The 21,917-nt window shown below is 41.9% G+C and overlaps 1 protein-coding gene across 4 annotated transcripts in view; it reads right to left on the bottom strand.

Annotated features, from left to right (window-relative positions):
* Positions 1-21,917, bottom strand: part of TMCO4 (transmembrane and coiled-coil domains 4) — a 41,229-nt gene that overhangs the window by 16,783 nt on the left and 2,529 nt on the right. For 2 of the 4 annotated variants that reach the window (XM_056333532.1, XM_056333529.1), the window contains exons 2-11: positions 20,613-20,797; positions 20,016-20,190; positions 15,377-15,404; positions 13,276-13,408; positions 9,541-9,638; positions 8,718-8,861; positions 8,078-8,197; positions 5,897-6,061; positions 5,211-5,347; positions 3,618-3,702 (exon numbers count right to left, since the gene is read on the bottom strand). In XM_056333532.1, the coding sequence (XP_056189507.1) occupies positions 3,618-3,702; positions 5,211-5,347; positions 5,897-6,061; positions 8,078-8,197; positions 8,718-8,861; positions 9,541-9,638; positions 13,276-13,408; positions 15,377-15,404; positions 20,016-20,190; positions 20,613-20,791 (1,264 nt within the window). In that variant the 5' untranslated portion in view covers positions 20,792-20,797. Of the gene's footprint in view, positions 1-3,617; positions 3,703-5,210; positions 5,348-5,896; positions 6,062-8,077; positions 8,198-8,717; positions 8,862-9,540; positions 9,639-13,275; positions 13,409-15,376; positions 15,405-20,015; positions 20,191-20,612; positions 20,800-21,917 lie in introns of those variants that run through there. The other 2 variants (XM_056333531.1, XM_056333530.1) reach the window with 1 other exon arrangement.

Genomic DNA, 21,917 nt, shown 5'->3' on the forward strand with positions numbered 1-21,917 from the left:
TTTTGCATAAATGGTAAGTGCCTGCAGTTCCAGCTGGAGCCAGTAAATGTGAAAATTAAAGAACCTGAGACAGTGAAAGGAACCAGGCTGATGGCAAGAGGGAGTAGTGGCCTGGCCTCTGTCCAGAAAGGTGCAGTTCAAGCAGCAAACCTGGGGAAGGTTCTTTCCACAGACCTATTGACCTGGCTTAGCACAGAGCTGAACTATTACGCTTTGAAAAAGGCAAAAGGGACTGACATTCCATATAGTGAGCAAATGTCATATATTAAGCATGATAAATTCTGCCTGCAACCAGTCCTTAGAGCTGAGTTCATGAAAAACATGACCTGTATATGCAACAGAAACCTCCCAAGTTCTTAATATTGATTGGGAACTAGCAATAAGGCATTTGCCAACACAAAGTGATAATCTGTCAAACTGGTTTGATTTTCTTGAAGGGTACTTCAACCTGAATGCCCAGGGCATGATGTACGGAAAAGGAATGTTGACTTTTAAGCATAATAAATCTCCCCCTCTTATCAGACCGCTGCAGGTGGGGAATTTCTGTAGAATTAATGACTGAATGAGAAATATTGGGCAGCTCTGCTATTTTCCTAAACTTCTAAATGATATATTAATATCTGTTCATAAATCCTCTTTGTAAAGAGAGATCAAGCACCTGATGCCACAGCAGTTAAATGAAATTCACAGCAGCATACGTCCTGGGAGACTCATGGGCATAGCACTCCCATACTCCCCACCTGTGGGAGACCAGAGTTTGCAAGATGTGAGCTAAACCATGCTCAGGCTGGCATTTGCAGTTCATAAAATAATATGCTGAAGTTTACGGGGAAGTGAAAGTGAGAATGACTGCATACCACATTAAGTCTTGACGGAGAGGCACTGCCTGGCTAGATTTTTAAAATGTAAATCAATTGGTTTCCTTTCCCTGATAGCAGTAAACGACTTGGAGCTGGGTGCAGTGCCTGCATCTTTCTCTGCAGTGTAAATTCCAGCACCTGACAACAACCCAAAAGAGCTCTGGTGGTATTATTTCTTATTGCAAAGCAAATTTTGCGCCAATTGAGAACAGCAAAGAGCAATTCAGTTTTGTTAGTGTAATCTGTGAGCAATAAAGTCCTGTTCCCATAATCATGGGCAATGAAAACGAAACCCAGAGCCTTGCAAATGGGGAGCTCGTTCCAATCAAGGTACTAAATTCCATGGCCACAGTGTGAGCCAACTGAATAAACAAACAGCTAATTCATCAGGATCCTGAACATTTGGGCAAGGTATTGGAAGCTTTTGTTTCTCCGGTCCTTTGTGCAGGTTATTTCTTGCTCAGAACAAAAATGTTTAGCCTTGGCTGAAAAATACTCTTTTTCTTTTAATGTTGACAGAGGGAGACAGAAACCTGAGAACAGATCACGGACATACTTGCTGACACTCTAGATAAATGTATTTCGCAGTTTGCTAGTTTTTTTGTATGATGAAGAACAATAAAGTCTGCACAAGCAGGAAAAGGGGGGGGGGGGGGGGGGGGGGAAGGATTTACTGATGGCCAAAAATGAAAAACTAGTAAGATGATTTGTCCAGAAAAGTTGCGGAAGATACAAACTGACCCGGAGGTCACCACCAGTCCTTGGGAGCCGTGCTTTGCTGTGCCTTTAGGGTACAGCTCACTGGGCAAAGAGGAAAGCATCTCATCACGTTAGTCCTCACTGAAAAGAGAACAGGGGTGGAATTTAGCTTTCTCTGGGCATTGTGCAGATGCAGCACTGGGACAGTGTTTCACGCCACAGTCTGGCAGCCGCGTTCCTGATACTTAACCACAGCAGAGATGATAACCCAGTGGCGATACTGGTCACATAAGCAGTTCTGTAGGACACTGCGATCAGTATCAGACAAATACATACTGTATGATACCTCACTCCTGTGGTGCGCAGTTTGGTTTCAAGGTTCAGGCTCTGGTGGTAACAGCCATTATCAGTTTTCATTAGTTTACACTTTTTATTTACAAAAATGCATGGGAATTGTGATGAAGAAATCAGACCAATGATCTTCCCATGCAATAACTTGTCTCTGATGGGTCATTACTACATCTTCTGCTATAATGTCATTTTCTGGAAACCTACTAAGCTCTTGCTTCCAAACTCATTTCTGATGAAGTATCCCAAAGGTTATTTAATTGCTTTGCAGAAGAGTGGGGTTTTTTTAACAGAATTTGAGTTTCTGCCATAGTGTTTCACTGGATAATCATGATTATTTATTTGTCCTCAGAAATGCCACTGCCATCTGGATACAAAAGGCCTGCATGACTAGGCCTTGTATTTCTTTTGTGTGAGACATCCAAGTCCAAACCCAAATCAGTCTCAGATGTCCCAGGTCCCAGCTCCATTCCTTCTGTGGCTTGCACTGGAATGTGCATGTGAACGCCCTGGCAATCTGCACTAAACATGCTGCTTTTCATTTCACAAACAGCTCAGCTTTCATAATTCAATTAAGGAACTGAAAAATTAGTGTACAGTGGGGAGCTGCTACGATACATAATTATGATACTTAGATTTCTTTAGAATAGCAGCCAACCTTGAAGACCCCTAATGGTTTCCTTTCACATATTACTTAGCTGTGGTCCCATGTTATTCCAGTGAAAGACTGCAGACCATTAAATAAAACCCTGAAAATATCTCAGCCCCTGGCATGCTCAGGATATAAAAAGAGTAGATCTAGGGCCAGCTTAGAATCTGGGTTCTGGCTTCAGTATAACTACATTAGGATCATTCTGGATTTGATTAGATTTACTTTGAGAACAAAATTCCTGTATTTGAGGACTTCCATCTTAAACCAGAAGTGAAGCTCTGGTACGCAGCTGCTGACAGAAAAAATGCTGACCTCCTTCGTCCTCACTTGACTCTATTCCCACCTTATTGGACTTCATTGAACATTTTCCTTTATAAAACTCCTTATTTATTAGTGACTCTTTGTGAGGCTAAATGGTTAATGAATTAAATTGCTATGCAGGGGGGAAGGCAGGCTGCACGAACACACTCACTACTGACTCAACTCCAAGATGCAATTTACATCAACTGATCATCATGATTTTATTCTTTTTCTAAATTAAAAATAGAATCTATTAATAAACAGAACCACAATGGGTAATAAATTGACAGATGGTTTTATACTTGACTTTGGGGGAAAATTACCATGAAAATAGCAGATGACAGTGGCATTTCAGTGACTTAAATGGAAGGGAGGACTCAGGGAATCAGATACAATAGTTACAGAGAGCTTCCAATAAAGGCAAAGCATCCTCTGCCAAGATCACAGTGGCGCGTGGGCAGCCCACAGACTGATCTAGCAGTCGAATGTCACAAAATGTCAAGTTGTTGTTTACAGGCTGGAGACCAAACTGACACACTAGAGAACCTCAAGTGAAGGCAGTGGATTTAATCCACTGAACTGGTGGAAATGACAGTAGAATTTGGCTCCAAATGCATTTCAAAAGCATTTTTTTAGGTTTTTGTCCTATCCTAAAAGACCCAAGCTCTGTTCCAGAAGAACTCTTCCTCTTGGAAGAAAAACTCCTCTACCAGCAGTAAGGAAAATAAAGGAGGAAAAAGTTAGAAGGTGATTTTTACCTTTTTCTTGAGCCATTTCTTGCAAGCAGAAGTAAATGACTCTTGCACCTAGACTGAAACCAATCAGTGTAACAGGTCGCTTGCCCTAAGAAAGAAGGAAAGGAGAAAATGCCGTTAAATACTGTTCTAGGCCTAGAGAGACTGGCCGCAGGATCCCCGAGACCCTGATCCACAAAGTGCTTATGCTTGTGCATGATCTTTCAAACATTTGAGTGATTTGATTGACTTCAAAGGGGTTGTGTCTCCTCAAAGTTACGCACAGCTCAACACTGAGAATTCTCCATATCTGAGTATTTTGTATTTTTTGATATTCAGAAAATCAGTGGAAAGAATTAAATAATCGGAAGTTACAACAAAGCTGACGTTTCAAACAGAAACAAAACAGACCCTGTCATTGTTTTGAAATTTCCAAATGAAAGCCTAATTCAAGGAGCAAAATTTTCTTAGAAATGTTTCAATAAACAGAAGAAGCTGTCCTACAAAAATATTGACCACTTCTAGATTTAAAACTGAACAACAGCAGCACTGTGTAGCTGTTACAAAAAATGATGTGGAGTAAGCTTTTACTTTGAATAGCCTAATAAGATTTTCTGTAAGATCAAAGAGAGCCTAATCTCCACAACAATGAAAACTGGTCTTTGTATTACCCAGCGAGCAGGTGTGCAATGGACTCCTTAGGCATACACTAACTAGTTTTAGATGCTCCAGCACGTTGGAATGTGTGTTTTCACAATAGCAAATGCTTAAGACAGTAACAAATGCCCCCAAGCAAAACAAAGGGCTTATATAAAAGAATTGCCTTTCCTGGGTTTATATTTTTATGAGAAATCAAGTTTGGTTTTACTCTGCTGTTCATATTGTTATGACATGCACCTCTGGGGCTGTGGCTCCCATAGGGCTCCTCTATAATAGATGCAGGACTAGTGTGCCTTTGAGACGAACATGTGGCCAGCAAAAACCAGTCTCTCTCCATGCCAGTGATAGCCCAGCAAATAATGGCAGCCTTTTGCGGGGCAGAACATCTTTTGCAAGCTTTCCCAGGGAAGGTCAATAATTTCTGCCACTTCTTTCAGGTACCAGCCCATTCTGCTTCTCTGGAGGCAAAAACATGGCTCATGGTGCATCTACTGCTGCACGGTCTTCTCTTATGCTGTTTTGCTAATACCTCTTAATTACCAGTGAATATTTCTAACTCTCTGTATTCTCTTCTCCGTTATCTTTATCTAAATCTGTCTTTACTTTCTGTTCTCAGATTTCCACTAGGTGAGTTGGCCTGGCTGTTTTGTGACGTGGTCACACCATCTGTCATTTGTGACCTGGATCTCTTCTGCTTCATTTAGAAAAGCTTTAGGTTAAATGGAATGGATCTTAGCAGGATTTCTCTGATTCACTTGGGACTTCCTGTTTTTCCCCAGTGAACAAGATACATGCTGGTCACCTTCATGTAGCATTCTTTCATTTTTCTATTTATTATTAATTTTTGTCTCCTTGGAAGGATACCACTTGATAATTTACTAGCATGACTATAAAACTTAAATCTCCATGGGCCAAATCCCTTCCAGCCATTATTCTGGATAATTTCTAGCCAATTACCTGCTGTCGACTGAGCAGGATATGTGCTAGGTGTTTGCCTACTTCAGCAGACCGATGGAGACACACTCCCCAGGGGTTGTCAATGACACTGGCAACAGTCAAGAGTGAAGCTGGCCAAGTCAAGGCTGTCACAATACCTGCAACACACAAAACAAACAGCACGGCATAGTCACAAATCTGGGCTGCTCTTAGGAAACATCAAAAGCAAGACGGTTCACTGAAGTTAAATGCTAAGCCTAGGACCTTTTGTCATTTCCAGTTCTTCTTTCTCAAGAGCTGATCTGAGAAATGTTTTGCTAGACAAAAGATAAGAAAGAATCTGATGTTCTGATACAGAGGCAAACAGACACCATGCATGAATGTAACCTGCGTGTTTGAAAGGTTTATGTAAAGCAGTAAACCACAGTGTAATAACAGAGAAATAAACACAGTCACACGTGAAGGAAGGTGTTTCCAGCTGTCATTTTAAACAAACAAGTCAATGACACAGAGGCACAGCAATCCAGGAAAGCAAATCTGAATTACAGGTGTGGCAGAGAAGGTTCTCAGGCCACTTCTGCAGGGTGGTCCAAGGGACATGCATTCTCAGAAATCTTCTCTGTTTAGAAAAGCTCCTTTAAACAGACACCAGCAGTGAAACTGCACAAGACCCACTCAAGCCGATCGGATACCGTTTAGGTTCTTACCTGACAAGACGGTGAATTTTAGGGCTTCTTGAGCCATCATGTTCACAAAACCATTCAGCAGGGTATCTAAGGCGTTGCCAAGCTCCATCAAGTACTTGGATTCCCAGGCCAGACAATACTGCTCACTTGACTGCAACATGCTGCTCCATGGTGCTGTGAAGCTCCCTGAGAAAGGTTGCAAAGATGGAATTCAAGTTCAGAGAAAACAACAATGGCTGACTCCTGGCAAGACGAGCCCAATAGAGAATCAGAAGTGAACCTGCAGGACACTGGAATATAGTGATATACTGTGATGATCAAGAATCATATTTAAAAATACTGTGAGATTTAGACTCTGCATTTCCAATGCCTTACAATAAATTTGGGCTTTGCAAATAACGGTACAGCTTTAGCTGCCCTGGCAAAGAGTCTTCAGTGTGGACAGGCTCAGACTTAATGACCCATTCAGTTGACTCAGAAACTGCCAAGACAGATGGACATTAACACTAATTATGTCAGGTATGAAGGACATTCCTCCTATCATCAGCCATCTGGCCAAGTCCTGCAGCTCCATCTTGTCATATAGATCAAAGGAAGGCCTGTCCTGAGGAAGATGAAGTGCGGAATGGCTGCATGGACTGAGTTCAGTGGGACCAGAAGCATGGAAAATATATAAGATCTTGTCAAAATCTACCATAAAACACCTTTCTGGCACTTCAGTTAGGTGGGCAAGGATTGCAGTAATGGCCCTGTCTGAAAGCAAGGAATCTGCATTTGCAGATCCAGGCTGCAATTATTTTTACTTTGTCATCTAGCCTTGTTAGCCACTTCAGTTTAATTTTTTTTTCCCTCCAGGTGCTACTCAAAAGCAGTGCCTGGATGCTTGAGAGATAATGGATAATTTCCACTGTGCGAGTCTAATTTTTGGCTAAAAGAACAATTTTTAAGCCATACTCTCTCTCCTCCTTGTAGTGGAGTTTGTATTAAGTGGCCAGGAGGGGCCTGGCAATGCTATTAATGGTAGATAAACTGTGAATGGCAAAGCAGTTTTCACCTTAATTAACTAAACCCCTTCCCACACTGTTCCTTCCCCGAACGATGTGGGCAGGTTGGGGCAGCTGCTGACCAAAGTGCCATGAGAGAGCCCCATGCCCGATTGCACCGCAATGTACTGTCCAATCTGTGAACGTGCAGATAGGCAGCTACCGGGAGCTCAAAAATCACAAGCTGGCAAATTCCATAAAAATCCTGTCGCTAGTCGCTTTGTTTTAAGGAGTCAGGCAAGTGTGTAAATAGACACACGCAGCGGTAAGGAGGAAAACAGATGACCATTCTAGTTCTGCTTTTTTAAACATTATAGCAGATTGCTAGTTATGGAAGAAGAATGTGTGTCATTTGTAACTCCCTTTTAAGGGCAAGCAGACACAAAAAGGTTCCTGAAGGGACACACTTGTCTTTGTAACAGTGCCTAGGAGCCCTCCAACCCCAAGGATTTGGACCCCTGGCAGAGAGACAATGAGAAAAGCCAAGGCGCAGTGCTGCAGAGCAAAAATAACAGGACAGAGACATCCTTAATAATATCCACTGTTAATTATGATGCTTCAGAATAAATTGGCAGCTGTTCAGTCAGGTTGCTGAACACATCAGCAGACAGTTGACATATTTTATATGACAAGCTACGTGGAAAATAAAACACTACAGACCTTTCAAGGTGGCTGCCTGTATGTTCACCTCCTGAGTGCTGTGCTTAACAGGATTTACTTGACAGAACTTTCTTGCCAATAAACCTCATTAGCTGGCAGATACCAAGAAAGAAAAAAGATGCTATTTTCTGTTAATTGCTGGAGGATAAAAATAAGAGAGAGAGGTGAGACACTTTGTACTAGTGCTGGAAATCATCCACCCCAAACAGACCTTTCCTAGCAAAACCAGAAAGCATTTATTAAGAGAAACAATCCTGCTATGACTACTACCAAGCCTACTATCACTACCAATTCACTGCCCTCTCTCCTTTGCTTTGATTGGGATTGCAGGTTGGGTTTCAAAGTCTTTATGTTGAGAGTTGATCTGTTTTACTTATCAGGCCACGCAAGTGTGGGGAAGAGCTGTGTGTGCTATGTGTGCTATGAGAGCGCACTGCCTTGGAGTGGAACACAGACACTGCTCGCCAGGCTTCTCTCAGTCTCCTCCTCTTGTTCTTACCATATCTGCCAGTGCACAGCCATCCAGTAATTGCTATGGTGATATGAAGCTGCTTTCCTTCAGTAAGTGGGAGGAATTCAAACTCTTCTATGGCTCCCACACGCTTCTTCATCTTGTATCCTACACACAGCAAGGCAGAAACATGGGTCTTAGAAATCACAAAGCCAGGACAGACTGATAACAGTAGAAGTTCATAAGAAATTACTCGGGTAATTGGAATAGGGTTTTTTTTTTCCTTTCTGAACCCCTCAGCCAGTCCATGCATTACTTAGAGCTTGGTAAGGCGCCAACATGATCCTTCTGAGCTTGTGCGATCTGAGGAAATCCCAGCAGAAGGCTTGTTTTGCTGCAGACCAGACATCAGCTGTAACAGCTGCTGCTCTCCATGGCAGCATCTTTCTAATCCAAAGCAGCAAGCTTTCATTTCCTTCATTAGCCACATACTGAATATTCTTCTCCTACTTGGGCATCAGGGGCTATGCAGTATCTTAATCAGCATTGAAATAAAAATGTCACAGTCCTAAGATTACACCTCGTATTGCTTCCCCTGCTCTGCAGAGCTCAGTTAAGTCATTAGCTCTGCATTTGCAGACATGATCCTGTGCCTCAGTAGCTGAGAAATGTGTCGTTGCTCTCTTACCAGTAAGGCCAGCTCCAGCCGCTCCAAAAAGGGATGCCATGACAGCAATTCCAGCAGTCGAACCTAAAGCAGCTGCTCCAGCACTTCCGATGATAGTAGCAGCTCCTGCAGCAACCAGCGGGGCAGCAAGACCCCCTGTCAAGCCTGAAGATGCAACAAGCAATATCACCAAACTGGTACCACTGACAAAACACAGTCAGTCATGTCCCTGTGCTGTGTGCGTACTGCTAATGCAACTAAGAGTACAAATTATGGTCTTTTTTGATCACCGTTGAAGGGGCTTTCTGAGACCCTCCCCAGGTCCTGAATCTCTGCACAGATTCCTTGACTGACTTCAGTACAAATGAAGAATAATTTAGAAGTCAAAGGAAGCATGTGTGGTATGCTGGGGTGAGCTATGCCCTATTTGCTTAGGAAACATTGATCTGGTCTCACATTATCTTGAACTGAGAGCTGGAATATCTGATCTTCTAACAACACAAGAGCAAAAAGGAGAAAACATTTTTTAAGGATAACAGCCTCAGTTTAATAAGTCCCCCAGCCACTGAAGCTAAACTGGAATAACTTTTCCAGCTAATTCTTTCAGGTTTATTTTTGTGTGGCTGAAAATACTTTTCTTGGATTTGGTTTCTTTTGGTGTTGGTGGTTTTGTTTTTTTTGTTTGAGGTGGTTTTTCGGTATCTTAAGTGACATACTACCTTCAGCCTGGCAAAGAAAAGTAGTGAACTCTTTTAAAATTAGAGCTTGGGCTAAAAGGTATGATGGCTAGTGCTGTACATGCAATTCAGAAGCAAGTCTCCAAAATGCCTAGGGCAAGCCTCACCTATCACTGTTCCACCCCCAACAGTTGCCAAACCGATCAGCAGGTATCTCTTCAGCTTTTTTCTTCTTTCCTTCTTTTTTCTTGATACCTCTGCAGTTCTGTGGGGGGAATTAAAAGCACAAAAACTGATGGAGAAGCCTGACAGATAACAGTGCTACATCAGAATCTGCTTTTATTCTCCTCAGTGTAATTTCCCTACCGGGAACAGTAACAAGTAACATGCAGGTGTTGACTGTGACAACACACACAGATTTACGAGCATGGACATAAACCCACAGATTTAAATTGAAACAATTTAATTGCTGACAAAAGCCAACAGATGTTACTTACTTGGAAACCCCTTCCTAATGGGGCTGAAGCTTGTAAAAAAGAAGAAACAAAAAGTCAAAAGCATTTCAATAACTATATACTGCCTTTGTGTCTTAAAAAACCACAAGCAAGCTGTGGTTTCCACAAGTGGAAACAGGGAAAAGTTTTTGAAACAAAAGGGAATAGGGGCAATTTGTGCTAACAAAGAGATGGAATTAAACTATTTTCCAGCCACAGTGTTTACATTGAGCCACTTTCTAATTGCACATCACAATATAATATAATAGGTATTAAACACAGTCATTAGTTCATTTGTCTGTGTACATTTAAGCTACATTTTAACAAGCTTATCAGAAACAGGTAACTACACCTAAAAGGAACCTCTTAATAGCCACTACTTTTGGCTTGTCTCCACTGTCTTTGGTTTCTCTCTTACAAGAAATACTTCCCACTTCAGAGGAAAGTGTGAGAAACAGAGGATACTGGAGTAAGTTGTTTACAGAGGAAGGTTCCTTCTAGCCTGCTTATGCAGCAGTTAATCTGGGCCTTGAAACATGAGAATTTATCTTGCTTCCAAACTTGGATATTTTCCTCTTAATCCTAGCTTAATTGTGGATTTTCATTATCCAGATAATTGCCTAATCCTTCCTGGAACCCCCTAAGCACACTGTAATTTTGATAAAGACAATTTTAGACGAGTCCCAAACAATATGCAGCTTTGTAAAACACAGCAGGAGGAGAATGAAGCACAGTGGGTGAAATCCCCACGTCACTGAAGTCAATGGCAGAACTCCCACTGACTTGCATGGCACGGAGACTTTGTCTCCACAGAGATACTCCGAAAAAACATGGTATATTACATTTGGCAGCTGCAGACGTAACTGTCCACAGAGAACAGCAGTGCAGCCTGCAACGGCTACCTTGTCAGCACTTTCTATATAACCAAGTCCACTTTCTACAACCCCATGGTCAACGCAGTATTTGGATGTGCCCTAGCTGGTGCATGTAGTCCCCAGTCTGAATGCCTGGCTTTGGAAACAATTGCTGCTGGAGTCCTTTAAACAAGTGCTGCAGTCTGACTGTTAATACCTCAGCTGGCAATATCCAGCAATTTCTGTTCTACATAGTGGTTCATCAGCTTTTACAGTCAACATGCTGTTGTCTCGGGCTGCAAATGACATTGAGGGAGCTGAAATATGGCTAAACTGGCTTCAGTTGCGATAATGAGCAATTTGAGTTATGTGGGTAGAAAGATCGTTTGCAGCTAAATCCCGCCTGAAGATGCAGTAAGTAAAACAACTGTCATGAGAAGTTTTACCTGTCATTGCTTTCCTTCCGTAGCTGCTAGCAACTGCTTTTGACAGTTGCTTTCCTAATAGCTTCTGCATTACAATTATCGCTCGATTACTAGACTGCTTTTTATCCACTATGGTAATTAACTGCCTCTTCTGGTACTTCTCTACCCTCAGTGATCTTTGACGTGCAGCTCCTTGCCTGAACCACAAATTATATTCAGAGAGATTTTATAGGTGGAATTTCAGGACATTTTCCAATGATGAAAAGTGGCAGGAGTACAAGTTAGTGAACAACTGGTATCATGTTTTCCAGTTTCCTACAGAACTGTGTACAAAAGAGAGATCCACACCTGCAAGTCAGAACACATTTGGTGCTAGTAATACGGATTTAAGTGTTTGAAGCATTGTTCTATAGATGACCGTACATTTAACCTCGCAGGTTCTGGGCCACTGTCCAACACATCCCCAGCAGCAAAGGCAGGAGCAAAACCTCCTGTTAACAAAGACCAGTAAAAAGCACCTATGAGGCAGCTGCCAGAACCCTGTTTGGTTGTTACTGTTCCAAAACCTCTTGGTGGATGGTCAAAGCTGGAAGCATCCTAAACAAATGTTAATGTATTCCCTGCCCCCAAATGTCTGTGAGGTCAAAGCGGTGACAGGTTTATATTCTGCTTCCTTTCCCCATTGACTCCTAACTTTAAAACAAAGGGTCATCGATTCCCCACAAATATCAGCCTTGTTTTAGCACTGCAGTAACAAATGTGTTCGCACTGCAGTCTTGGACTACTCTCACTATAAAGAATTTCTTTTTTCCTTTATCTAATACGTATTTACTTCCATGGCTGCAACTTGGCCAAAGAACAAGATTGAAATCCATGGCTTTCACCACACCAGATATGCACAAAAGCCACCAGGCTAGCTGCAATGTTTGCAAGCCATGCTTGTAAGTATGCAGCGTAATTCTCCAGCTACTCTTGCCATTACCAGACACACTGCTATCTTTTGGGGTTGTGCTATAGGAGCCACAGTCCAACTGATGCAGAATTAAGTACTGGAGCATCATCTTTGCAAGTGACATCCCACCCTCGGCATTGGTGCTCTCTGCTCTAAAGGCTCACTCCTGAGTTTGCTTCCACAAAGCACAGCAACAGCCCCCACTAATACCAACCCTTGCTCCTGCATGCCAGATTTTGTGCTGTTTAGCAGTCCATGATCTTTGAGATTATTTTGACTTCCCCTTTTTACAGTGCGCTATAAAGTTAAGCTTTATTGAAATAATGGAAAGATTCCATGCTGGACCCCACAGTAATGTCTGAACTATTCTGTGTCAGTGATGTTGATTAAAGCCTTTATTAGCACTCAGGTTAATCTAATAATCTGTTTGCTGAGTTGACAGGTAAAAATAGTAAAAGGTCCCTTGAAAGCCACTATGGACACATTTACTGCCTTACATATTACTAAACCTTCACATAATTCCTCCTGATAAGTGGAATATAAAAATACTACATTTCTTACAGACACCAACTTTTTGGCTGTTTCACATCTAAGAAGTAGTGACTAAAAGAATTAATCTCATATTAATAACACAGAATTAGGAGTCAGGTCTGTAAGTATCTAAAGATGCAGATTGTTGCCCTTGGAAATCTACCTTCAACAGGAGTTAGACAGCTGTCTCTTAAACAGGTACAGAGAAGGACAGATTCATAGCAAATGAGCAGCTGAGGATCTAATCCTGAAGTTTACAGGAACTTCATTCTGCAAGAGGCAATTCTAGCTGAAGAATATTGTGCCATGAGATAAGAGACACAAGATCTTTGTGATGTATTTAAGCATAATCTACCGTCTAGGAGAGGAAACAGGAACAAGGAAATGAGGCTCCCCAGTGTGCAGTAGCCTTTACCAGCTTGCAAGGTTGGCTCTTGGCTCTGATTTTAAGAATGCTGAGCCTTCCTGCTTCTCAGTGCAGCTGAAGTGCTGTGAGGGCTCTGCAACTCCAATCAAGCCATAAATTATTATGCTAAGAGCCATGGGGGGAATGATCAGAGACTGGACTTAGGAACAAGTAATTGCTGTTAAGTTTTCAAGCACCAGCAGTGTTTTTTCATTGCACAGTCACCCCAAATGTTCTTACTCTGACTCTTCCTCTTTTTGTTCCTTCAGGCTCTCAAGCAGAGATTCTTCCAGAACTTCCAGCTCCTCCAAGGGGATTCTCAGCAGCCAGGTGATGTGGCAGATCAACACCCTGGCTCGAGCATCATAGTACCCTTAAACAGAAGGAAGCCCAGGAAATCAATCAGTCTACATCACACCAGATTAAATAGCGAGTGGCGCACTCAGCTGTGCTAGAGGACCACGTCACATACAAGTACAGCTCCTTCCCTCAGGCCCTCTTTGTCTTCCATGTATTTGAACACGACTCCTGTTATCTAAAGAGAGCGATAAATGGAAAATCCTTCTTCCCTGTAAACTTCATCCTACGAATAGTCACTGCACCAGGTAATTGCCTCTATGGCAGAAGGATCTCAAATCCTTCGGTCTGCTTCCTCTGTGATTGAGGCCTTTTGGCTCTGGGTAGGCTGCATCTTTCTTCTCAACAGAGAAATGCTGCAGCAAGACCATTCCTAACTGGAAATATCAAATATGTATCTGGGTAACATGACACAATATACCTCAGCTATGCACCAACGCAAGATACGGTATTTTTAAAAAATGCACCTCCATGCAAAAGCTTTATTTCCAATTCATCTTGTTGGCAACAAAAGGCACTCTGGAGTTTAAAGCTACGCGCTGGCTAACCTAGCAGCATCACTGACAACTGTTTGCAGGTATACTTCACTGCTGGAGATGCAGGAGCAGAGAGCGCACTCAGAAAATGCCCAATAGGAAAAATTATTACTCCTGGGCTTATAAGCAGGTGTTCTTAACAAAAGAACCCCATTGTAAGTGTAATAGATTTTAAATTATTTGTGCCATCTCTTGCTTTTTTTAATATGTTTCTCTCAGTAGCACCTGCTGCTTCCTGAGGGCAGGCTTTTGTAAAGGGTTACAGTGCACTCTGGGATGAAAAAACACAATTGCTTTTTTAGGGGTGGGTGAAGATACCAGCAACACCCAACTACAAAGTGTGTTTCTGATCACACATAGATCAAATACGGCATTTCGCAATCTATTAAGTTTATTTATTTAGCATCATCATTACCAGGATACCAAACTACTTGGTTTTAGGTAGGCTTTAATGACACCACTCTTAAGATCTGGGCTTAGTTGAGAAATAAGGAACTTCATCCCTCATATGTGCCATATCTTGCAAGCCCAAGCAGGTGTTTTAACAAGTAGCCTCCTTGCTTCCTGCCTGCTAACACACAACTTAGCTTTTTATTTAGCCAGCTTGGCAGCAAGTCAGCAAGGCTTGAAAAATATATTTCTTTTAAATTCCAGCTTAGCAAAATAAGCAGTTTTGCAATGACTGACTTGTTAATTTTCCATTAAAAATAAAGCAAGAACAAAAATGGTACTTTGTTCTGCAGTGAAACAGGCTAATCAGCAACCAGTGAGTTCTTTCCTGGAGAACATGTTAAAACACAGAGATTTAAAAAATGCAAGTAGCAATATAGAACAGGCTCCTTTTAGAAATGAACATTTTGTTAAGTAGGCAGTCTTTATTCATTAATTTTATTAGACTAATCCATGTTATGGATTGTAAACCAGAAAATTGTTTTATGTGTAATATAATATATGTGTAAAATCACATTTATTTATAATAGGCAACACAGGACACTCTGGAATTTATTCCAGGTGGTTTTTTTTTCTTTTTAGGCAACAAGCAATCTGCAGAATGTTTGCTAGGCTGAGATTGTCACAACAGCTTTACTGCCTTCCTAAAGGAAGAAATTGTCTGCTCCCCTAGAAACACTTGGGTAGAAACACTCCATTCTAGGTATGTCGGTTCAGAATTTTTCTACTATCACATACATTTGGATGCCAATGCACAGCATCTGGAGGCAAGGAGGTGAACAGTTGTTCAGTTTTTAACAGGTATTGTTAATCATTCTTAATATAATAGTAGCTTTTCCTGTAGTGGACACAGAGAAAAGAGTGTGCTGCTTTTGCCAGAAAGGATGCTAAGATAAAATAGGATGGTAACTTGAGCTTTTTGAGTGTTTCAAAGTATCAGATGTAAACTCAAGTACATTATTCTTACAATGAACAAATGTAAACTTAGGTAAACTTACCATCTCTAAGAGAGAAGGATAGAAGGTCCTAAAAAAAAATAAAATTCAAGTTAAAACTGAAGATTTATGTCTGGAGGTATCAAAATGGAGGCACGAAACCCCATCAGACCATGACATAATTACTGCAGCATGTCAGTTCATAAACATGGGAAGCCAGCACGCTACAATTCAGCAAGGCAGCACAAAGCAAAGCCAGATATTTCCAGTACAAAACTCTCCACATGCAGGTCCAAATGGCTGGATGGAAGTAGATAATGCTTGGTACATGCTGAAGCAACCTGTATTTTTTGTTATTAGCAACTCTGTTGCAGTTGAAAGCACCATGGTGACACCAGACATCAAAGTTTGGAGAAAAGAGGTCTAATCTTCCTACCTGTCTAATGTCTTCTTTTTGCTATATAGTCATATATATTCATATTTACACTATGAGTGACAGGTTTGAATGCTAGTCTAATGGACCAGTGGCCCCTATTTTCTTTGGTATTGTGGGCATTCATAGCTCCAGGCAGTAAGGCTGAACTGACATGAAGTTCTTTTGGATTAAGTGCTCAGAAATAGAAAACTCAGAATTTATAGCCATCTGTCAAGACTGAAGGACTTGACTTCTGTGTTAGCTCTTCACCATAAAAAAAAATTGGAAAAACAAATCAATCCAATAGATGGTTTCTATGGACAAATCCATGAAAAAAAGAGGCCAGTGGTTTTACTACTGCATTCTCTTTTTATTGTCACTGGACAAATTTTAAGTTCTTTACGTAATTACAACACTAAGCACTAGCTCAGTCTAGCTACTTCCCTCTCCTACAGACAAGTAAAGCACAGCTGAATTTTACAGGGAATCCTTTAGCCCTTTGGGAACACAAAAAATGCAGCCAAAGATGTAGGAGGCTGCCAAGGAGTTTATAATTATTAGTCCCATAAGCTCCTAAGCAAAATTTGTATCATAAAAATGTCTCTAATCTTTTCCCTACTGCATGAGAAATGTAGAACGGAGAACAAGGCATCCTTAACCAACTCCTACCAGAAGAGGAGCGAACTGTAGATACAAGCTAAGTGCCTGGACTCTGAGTATCATTTTAACCTGAGAAAAATCTGCTGTTTCATAAAGGAGAAGAGCTTTTGCATAAGACTGGGAAAACCAAAGGATTAGGGCAGCTCAACTCCCACCTATGGGTGCTTTTTCACCTGGTACAGTCCCAGAACCTGCTGCTTAATGTTTTCACACACACAGCTCTACTGTTGAGTATCTGGGTGGCTGTTCCTATTCACAGCGAAGCCTTCTTTTGCTTGCCTGTCCTGCAAATCCTAATGGGATAAGGATTTCTAGAAGATATCTGTTGGGCTGGGCTCTGCACAAAGCAGTCATCGCTGCTCCTTCATCGTGCATCTCAATGGCCAAAGCGCTCACCCAAGAAAAGGAATATCCTGGTTTTCCATCACCAGTGTGTGAATAACCCTTTTGTCACTGAATCACGTCTCCTCTGTTCCCCTAATCACCACAATGCAGAAAAAAAAAAGGCTTCTCTTTAGGTCCGGCCATGATTAGTACCCTGTACATGCACACACGCTGCAGACTGTTCCCCAGGCTGGTTGGTGGGATGTGGGAACTGGAGACGTGAATCCCTACAGGCAGAGGGAGAGATGTAACTCTGGTTTCCCAAAGCCCGAGTACTGTGACTACGCAGGAATTAGGTAAGTGGGCACCATCACCTCCTCCCCAGCTGCGGTTTTAGAGGGAAGGGTTGGCACAGAGGTGTCAAAGCCCACCAGAAGGTCCAAGGCTGGGAGCTCCAAGCAGAAAGTTGATGAAGCAAAAAGCCTGAAGTCTAGAAGAGGGTGAAGCTTGTGACCTTGTTGCCATCCTTTTCCATGGACTAATGTAAGCAGCCTCTTGAGCAGGGTTACTGGTTTATGCAGCAATGATTTGTAGGCAATAAATTCTCCCTGTGTGTTGCAAAGGGAAGCATGGGTGTTGACTCAGGTCCTGTACGATATGCCCAGTATCATCTGTGGCACCTAATATCAAATAACCTCTTTTAAAAATCTAGCCTAAGCAGTTGCCTCCATGCATTTCAAAAGATGACAGATGGATACAGGTAATTAGGTGATAAACTGGAACTACTGTTTTTATGGCATCTGTGCCAATTAGCATTCTCAACTATTACTAATTGGTTTAGGCTTTGCACATACTGCTGTGCAGTCACCTGAATTCAAATCAGCATTGGTTACATTAGTTCACAAGTAGTATGTTTTCCTCCTCTAAGCAGCGGTTGTTATATTTCAGTCTTATTTTGAAACTGGAGTTTTCAATCTCCCTGTGAGCTCTGTGCACAAGACTACCACCTATATGACTGAGAAACCTTACAAAGGGAAGCAATCTTTATTCGGAGTCTTTGCCAGCTTTTAATGAATTGCTGCAAGTTCAAAACCCATTTCCTCAACAACAGAGAGCACCCAATCTGCACTGCAGTGGAAGAAACTGTATTGTGTGTGGAAAGACACAGAAAAATGGGCATTCAAAGTAAAAATTATTCATAATAAGAACTTTCAACATTTTGTCACCTATCATCACTTCTTCACCTCTTTTTGTTGCACTGCCTTCTCATACCGCACCCACAGCCTGTGTGTTATAACTACTGTCCTTAAAGGATTTGGTTAACCAACGTTTGCCTGTATTAGTCATCTGCAATGAATGCAAACAAAGATAAAAATCCATAAGGCTCAAATTTTCATTGAATCAATGCTGAGCTCACCTCTAATCTCCTGACCTCATGTATCCTCCCTTCAGCACCTTTGAGATGGAGGGCATTCAAAAATGCAGGTGTTAGTGCCAACAGGACCCTGCCACTGAACACACTGAGCAATTAAAGTGTATAGTTGTTATAGGAACAGTAAATGTTGCGTCAGTAGCAGCTGATTACGAAGAAGCAAGAGCACCATAAATCAACATATCAAGAATTCACAAAGCTTGTGCTGTAGCTTGTTTATTTTCAGGTAAGAAGGAAAAAGCTGATCTCAGCTTGATACACTGAAATTTCCCACATGCCAGCAGACTCTCCCAAACACACCTTGCAAGCCTCTGCTGCCTTGCTCTACAAAAGTCTTTCATTCTCTCTCTCCTTTGACAAAATCAATCACCTTGCTCATATACAAGACTGCATAAGGCACTGATGTTGTGGCATAGACTGATAGCTATTCCTGATCTTTGCTTTTAACTAATCAAAGAATTGTTATCTACAGCTTCTGTATTCCACCTGAATCCAGGTGATAAGTGCCTCAGTTCTCTGGATCAGAGCAAAATACCGCGCGGTCCTGCTGATTCGGAGCCACTTTTGTAAAAGCACATGGAGCCCTTATGCAACATATGCTCAGAGGAAGCACAAGCTAGATTTCACCAAAATTTCACCCTTAATAAACTCAGCAGCAATGCAGGAAGACTTGCCTAAATCTAGAGAATCCATCCTGAAGCAGAGAGAATGAGGTTAAATAACCTGGGAAGCACCAAGCCATCTAAATGCAGAAAGAAGCAAGTGTGGATTTATTGATTTTGAGCAAACAAAATCAAAACAGCTGCTTTTATTTTAGAAGACCTGTCCTAACGTATTAAACTTATGATTCTCTGTCGCTATACTCATACTGTTACAGGACTTTGAGCATTGTAACATTTGGATGTTTGGAGCAGATCCTCTGAAGCCTTTTATGGACTGACTAGGAGACAGGAAAGATGGCTGAGATAATGGGAGCTGGTCACGATGACCAAGGAAGTTCACTCCTATCATATCTTTCCTTACGCAGTTGTGTTCTCACATCTCCTCTTCTGTCAGGCCATTGCTAAAGGTGAGTGTGTGCTGTTACTCAATACAAGAGCACTGTCTGCACAAAGGATGTCTCGCTGTTCCCTTGTGTGCAGCATACGGCGTAGGGTGCGAGGTGACAGTGGCCACATTACGTGTGGCATCAGTGGTAGCCTACCGTGCTCTTTGCCCTGCACAGCATAATGTGTGGCTGGATGAGCAGATATCTTCCCCAGCTGAGACTCTGCAGCAAAGGTGAACGCCACCGAAATGCTTCACCTTTTTTATCTCTATGTCAGCTTTTACATCAGAACGTTATGGAGTTCCAGTCTCATTAATACTTCCTTGGTGAAAGAAAATAAAGTCACAATAACTTATTGCCTTCCAGTAAAAGCTGACTCTGGGAACTGTGCTGTTTGGAGCATGTATGTAGAGGTGTTTTGTATTGCAGCTACGGTAAAGAGGCTTTTAAGCAAATTAAAATCAGGTCTATCATGTTCAGTGTTTCACCAAAATCTGTAAAACACACATATGAATCAAACCCACTGCAATAATACAGTCAAATAAAAAGTTTAACAGTTCTTTGTTCTGTAGAGTGAAAGCATCAAACACACAAAACATTAATTCAACAGACAGCAACCATGCCTCGTGTTCATCACTTCCACAAGCTGTTTATGGATAGAGAGACCACCAGTCACCCACACAGCTGCTCAGAAATATATGCATATCAGAAATATTAATTTTACATTCCTGACTGTACAAACAGAACCTCCGTTGCAAACAGACACGTATGACAAATCTCTCCTGCAAAAGCAAACAAGGGTGAGGGGAGCGTATGAACTTACTTGGGTAATGACAACTGGATTTTCTTTCAAGGTGGGATCCTTCAGCAAAATCTGGGCAAAAGTTTCTGTGCCCTCACCTCCTAAGCCACTAGCAAATGCTGTCATGGCGGGTAAGACAGCATCGGGCAGGTCCAGCCATTTCACAAAGCCCTCAATGAACTCCATCCTGAAGGAGCTGTAAGGCAACAGTCACAGTTTAGGCTCTGTAACTGGGTACTTTCACAAGCTGTGAAAGTTTCAAATGTTGATCTGTTACTGTTCACACAAAAAGCAAAGCATTGCAAGAAGTCGGCAGAAGTTGAGTTGCTACACAAGCTGGCTAAAAAAACAAGCGAGCAATCTGAATGGGGCCAGACCTTACTTCAATGCAGGCTGTGAACTCTGCAGTATTAAGGGATGCAATTTGTGCTTAAGTATAGAAGTCTTAAAAGGTGTAAGAAAGTCAGTACATTTAAGAAAACACATTAAGAAAATGTCAAAAGGATCTTCCACTCCCCTAACTTCAGAAGACCCCATCCAGAGTCTGATACCAGCTCCATCTGAGCTGCTGCCCAAAAGCCACCTCCTTTGCTCACCCCCTGCCACCCCGTGTAGTACCTTTGCTCTTCTTCAGGGAACAGCGATGCTAGGGATATCCCACAAAGTGCCGCATAAGCAAATCTTCCCGGTTCACCCAGCTGCTGGCCCAGAAGCACACACGGTTCTTTTTCACCTGCCTGTTCAGCCTCGCTATGCTGTTTCGAAGTGCAACCTTTCCACTTCTCTTCTGCAGCCATTTTTACCTGCAAGTTCAAAGAGGAAAAAGCAGAAGAAAAAAAACGATCCAATAAACAGCTGGAAACCAGGAAGCAAGGAGACAAATCGCCGTTGATTTTTCACTGTCACACTTGCTGTCAGTATTAAGACAAGTCTGCCAAGGTCCAGCTTGTGTATCCCCCCACAACATGGTGCTGTGACCATAGAAGACAACAGGAGACTTCCTCTTCACCAATTCTCAAAAGTTTTGCACAAAATGAGCCAACAATATTTCAAAGAATGAAAGAAGTCCTCTTCAAGATGCAGAGACTGAGCTCCAGTCAGGCATATCATTCACATGTTTACTGCAAAAATAGCGTGTAGAATAAAAGCTCTGCACCTGGTGCAGGGACCAGTACAGCTGCCTGGGAAATAATTTGCCTCTCATCCTCAGTCCAAATCACTTCTCTGTTTATTTTGCATTAAGAAAGTTGAGTCTAGCTGCAGCCTCTGATGAGAACGATTTTTAGCGTGTCCCATGGACATTGCTAGGCTTTGCTTGTAACATTTTCTTCTTTATACAACCTGCCACTGCTTTTTCCCCAAACATAAAATCCCTGCATTGCATGGACCTAGAGCTGGGCCAAAATATTATTTTTTAGAGTGCAGATGTGCATGCTTCCAACTGAATGGCTTACAACCGCTGCCCCGGAGCTCCTCTGATTATACAAGCAGCTGACAAGATGACTGAAACCAGAGAGATGTGACAACAGCTCATTTCACAATTCAACGTGGGTAACAATCTGCTCCAAAGCTCACCTACATCACCTGACATTTCTACTGACTTCATCAAGATTCAGTTGGTTTCTACGGGGCTCAAATCACCTATTTCATGATATACTTCATATTTAAATGTTTCCTTTTTTTCTGAGCCCTGAAGAAAAGAAAGTGGCTAAGTAGAAATTAGGAGCCCATGACACTACAGCTGAATCTCAGAGGATGCAGAGACCATTTATGGGATTGTTTTAAGAGTCCTCAAAGAAATAAATGCAGCACAGGAGTAGCTCTTTTTAAAGAGATTTTTTTATCTGGGTGCTGTCTGTCATGGTCTTCCAGGAAAGGTGTCTGTCTTGCCTTCCGCTCAGAAATTTATTCAAAGTGATTTGC

The sequence above is a fragment of the Falco biarmicus genome, chromosome 3, assembly GCF_023638135.1.
Source record: "Falco biarmicus isolate bFalBia1 chromosome 3, bFalBia1.pri, whole genome shotgun sequence".
Classification (NCBI taxonomy): Eukaryota; Metazoa; Chordata; class Aves; order Falconiformes; family Falconidae; genus Falco; species Falco biarmicus.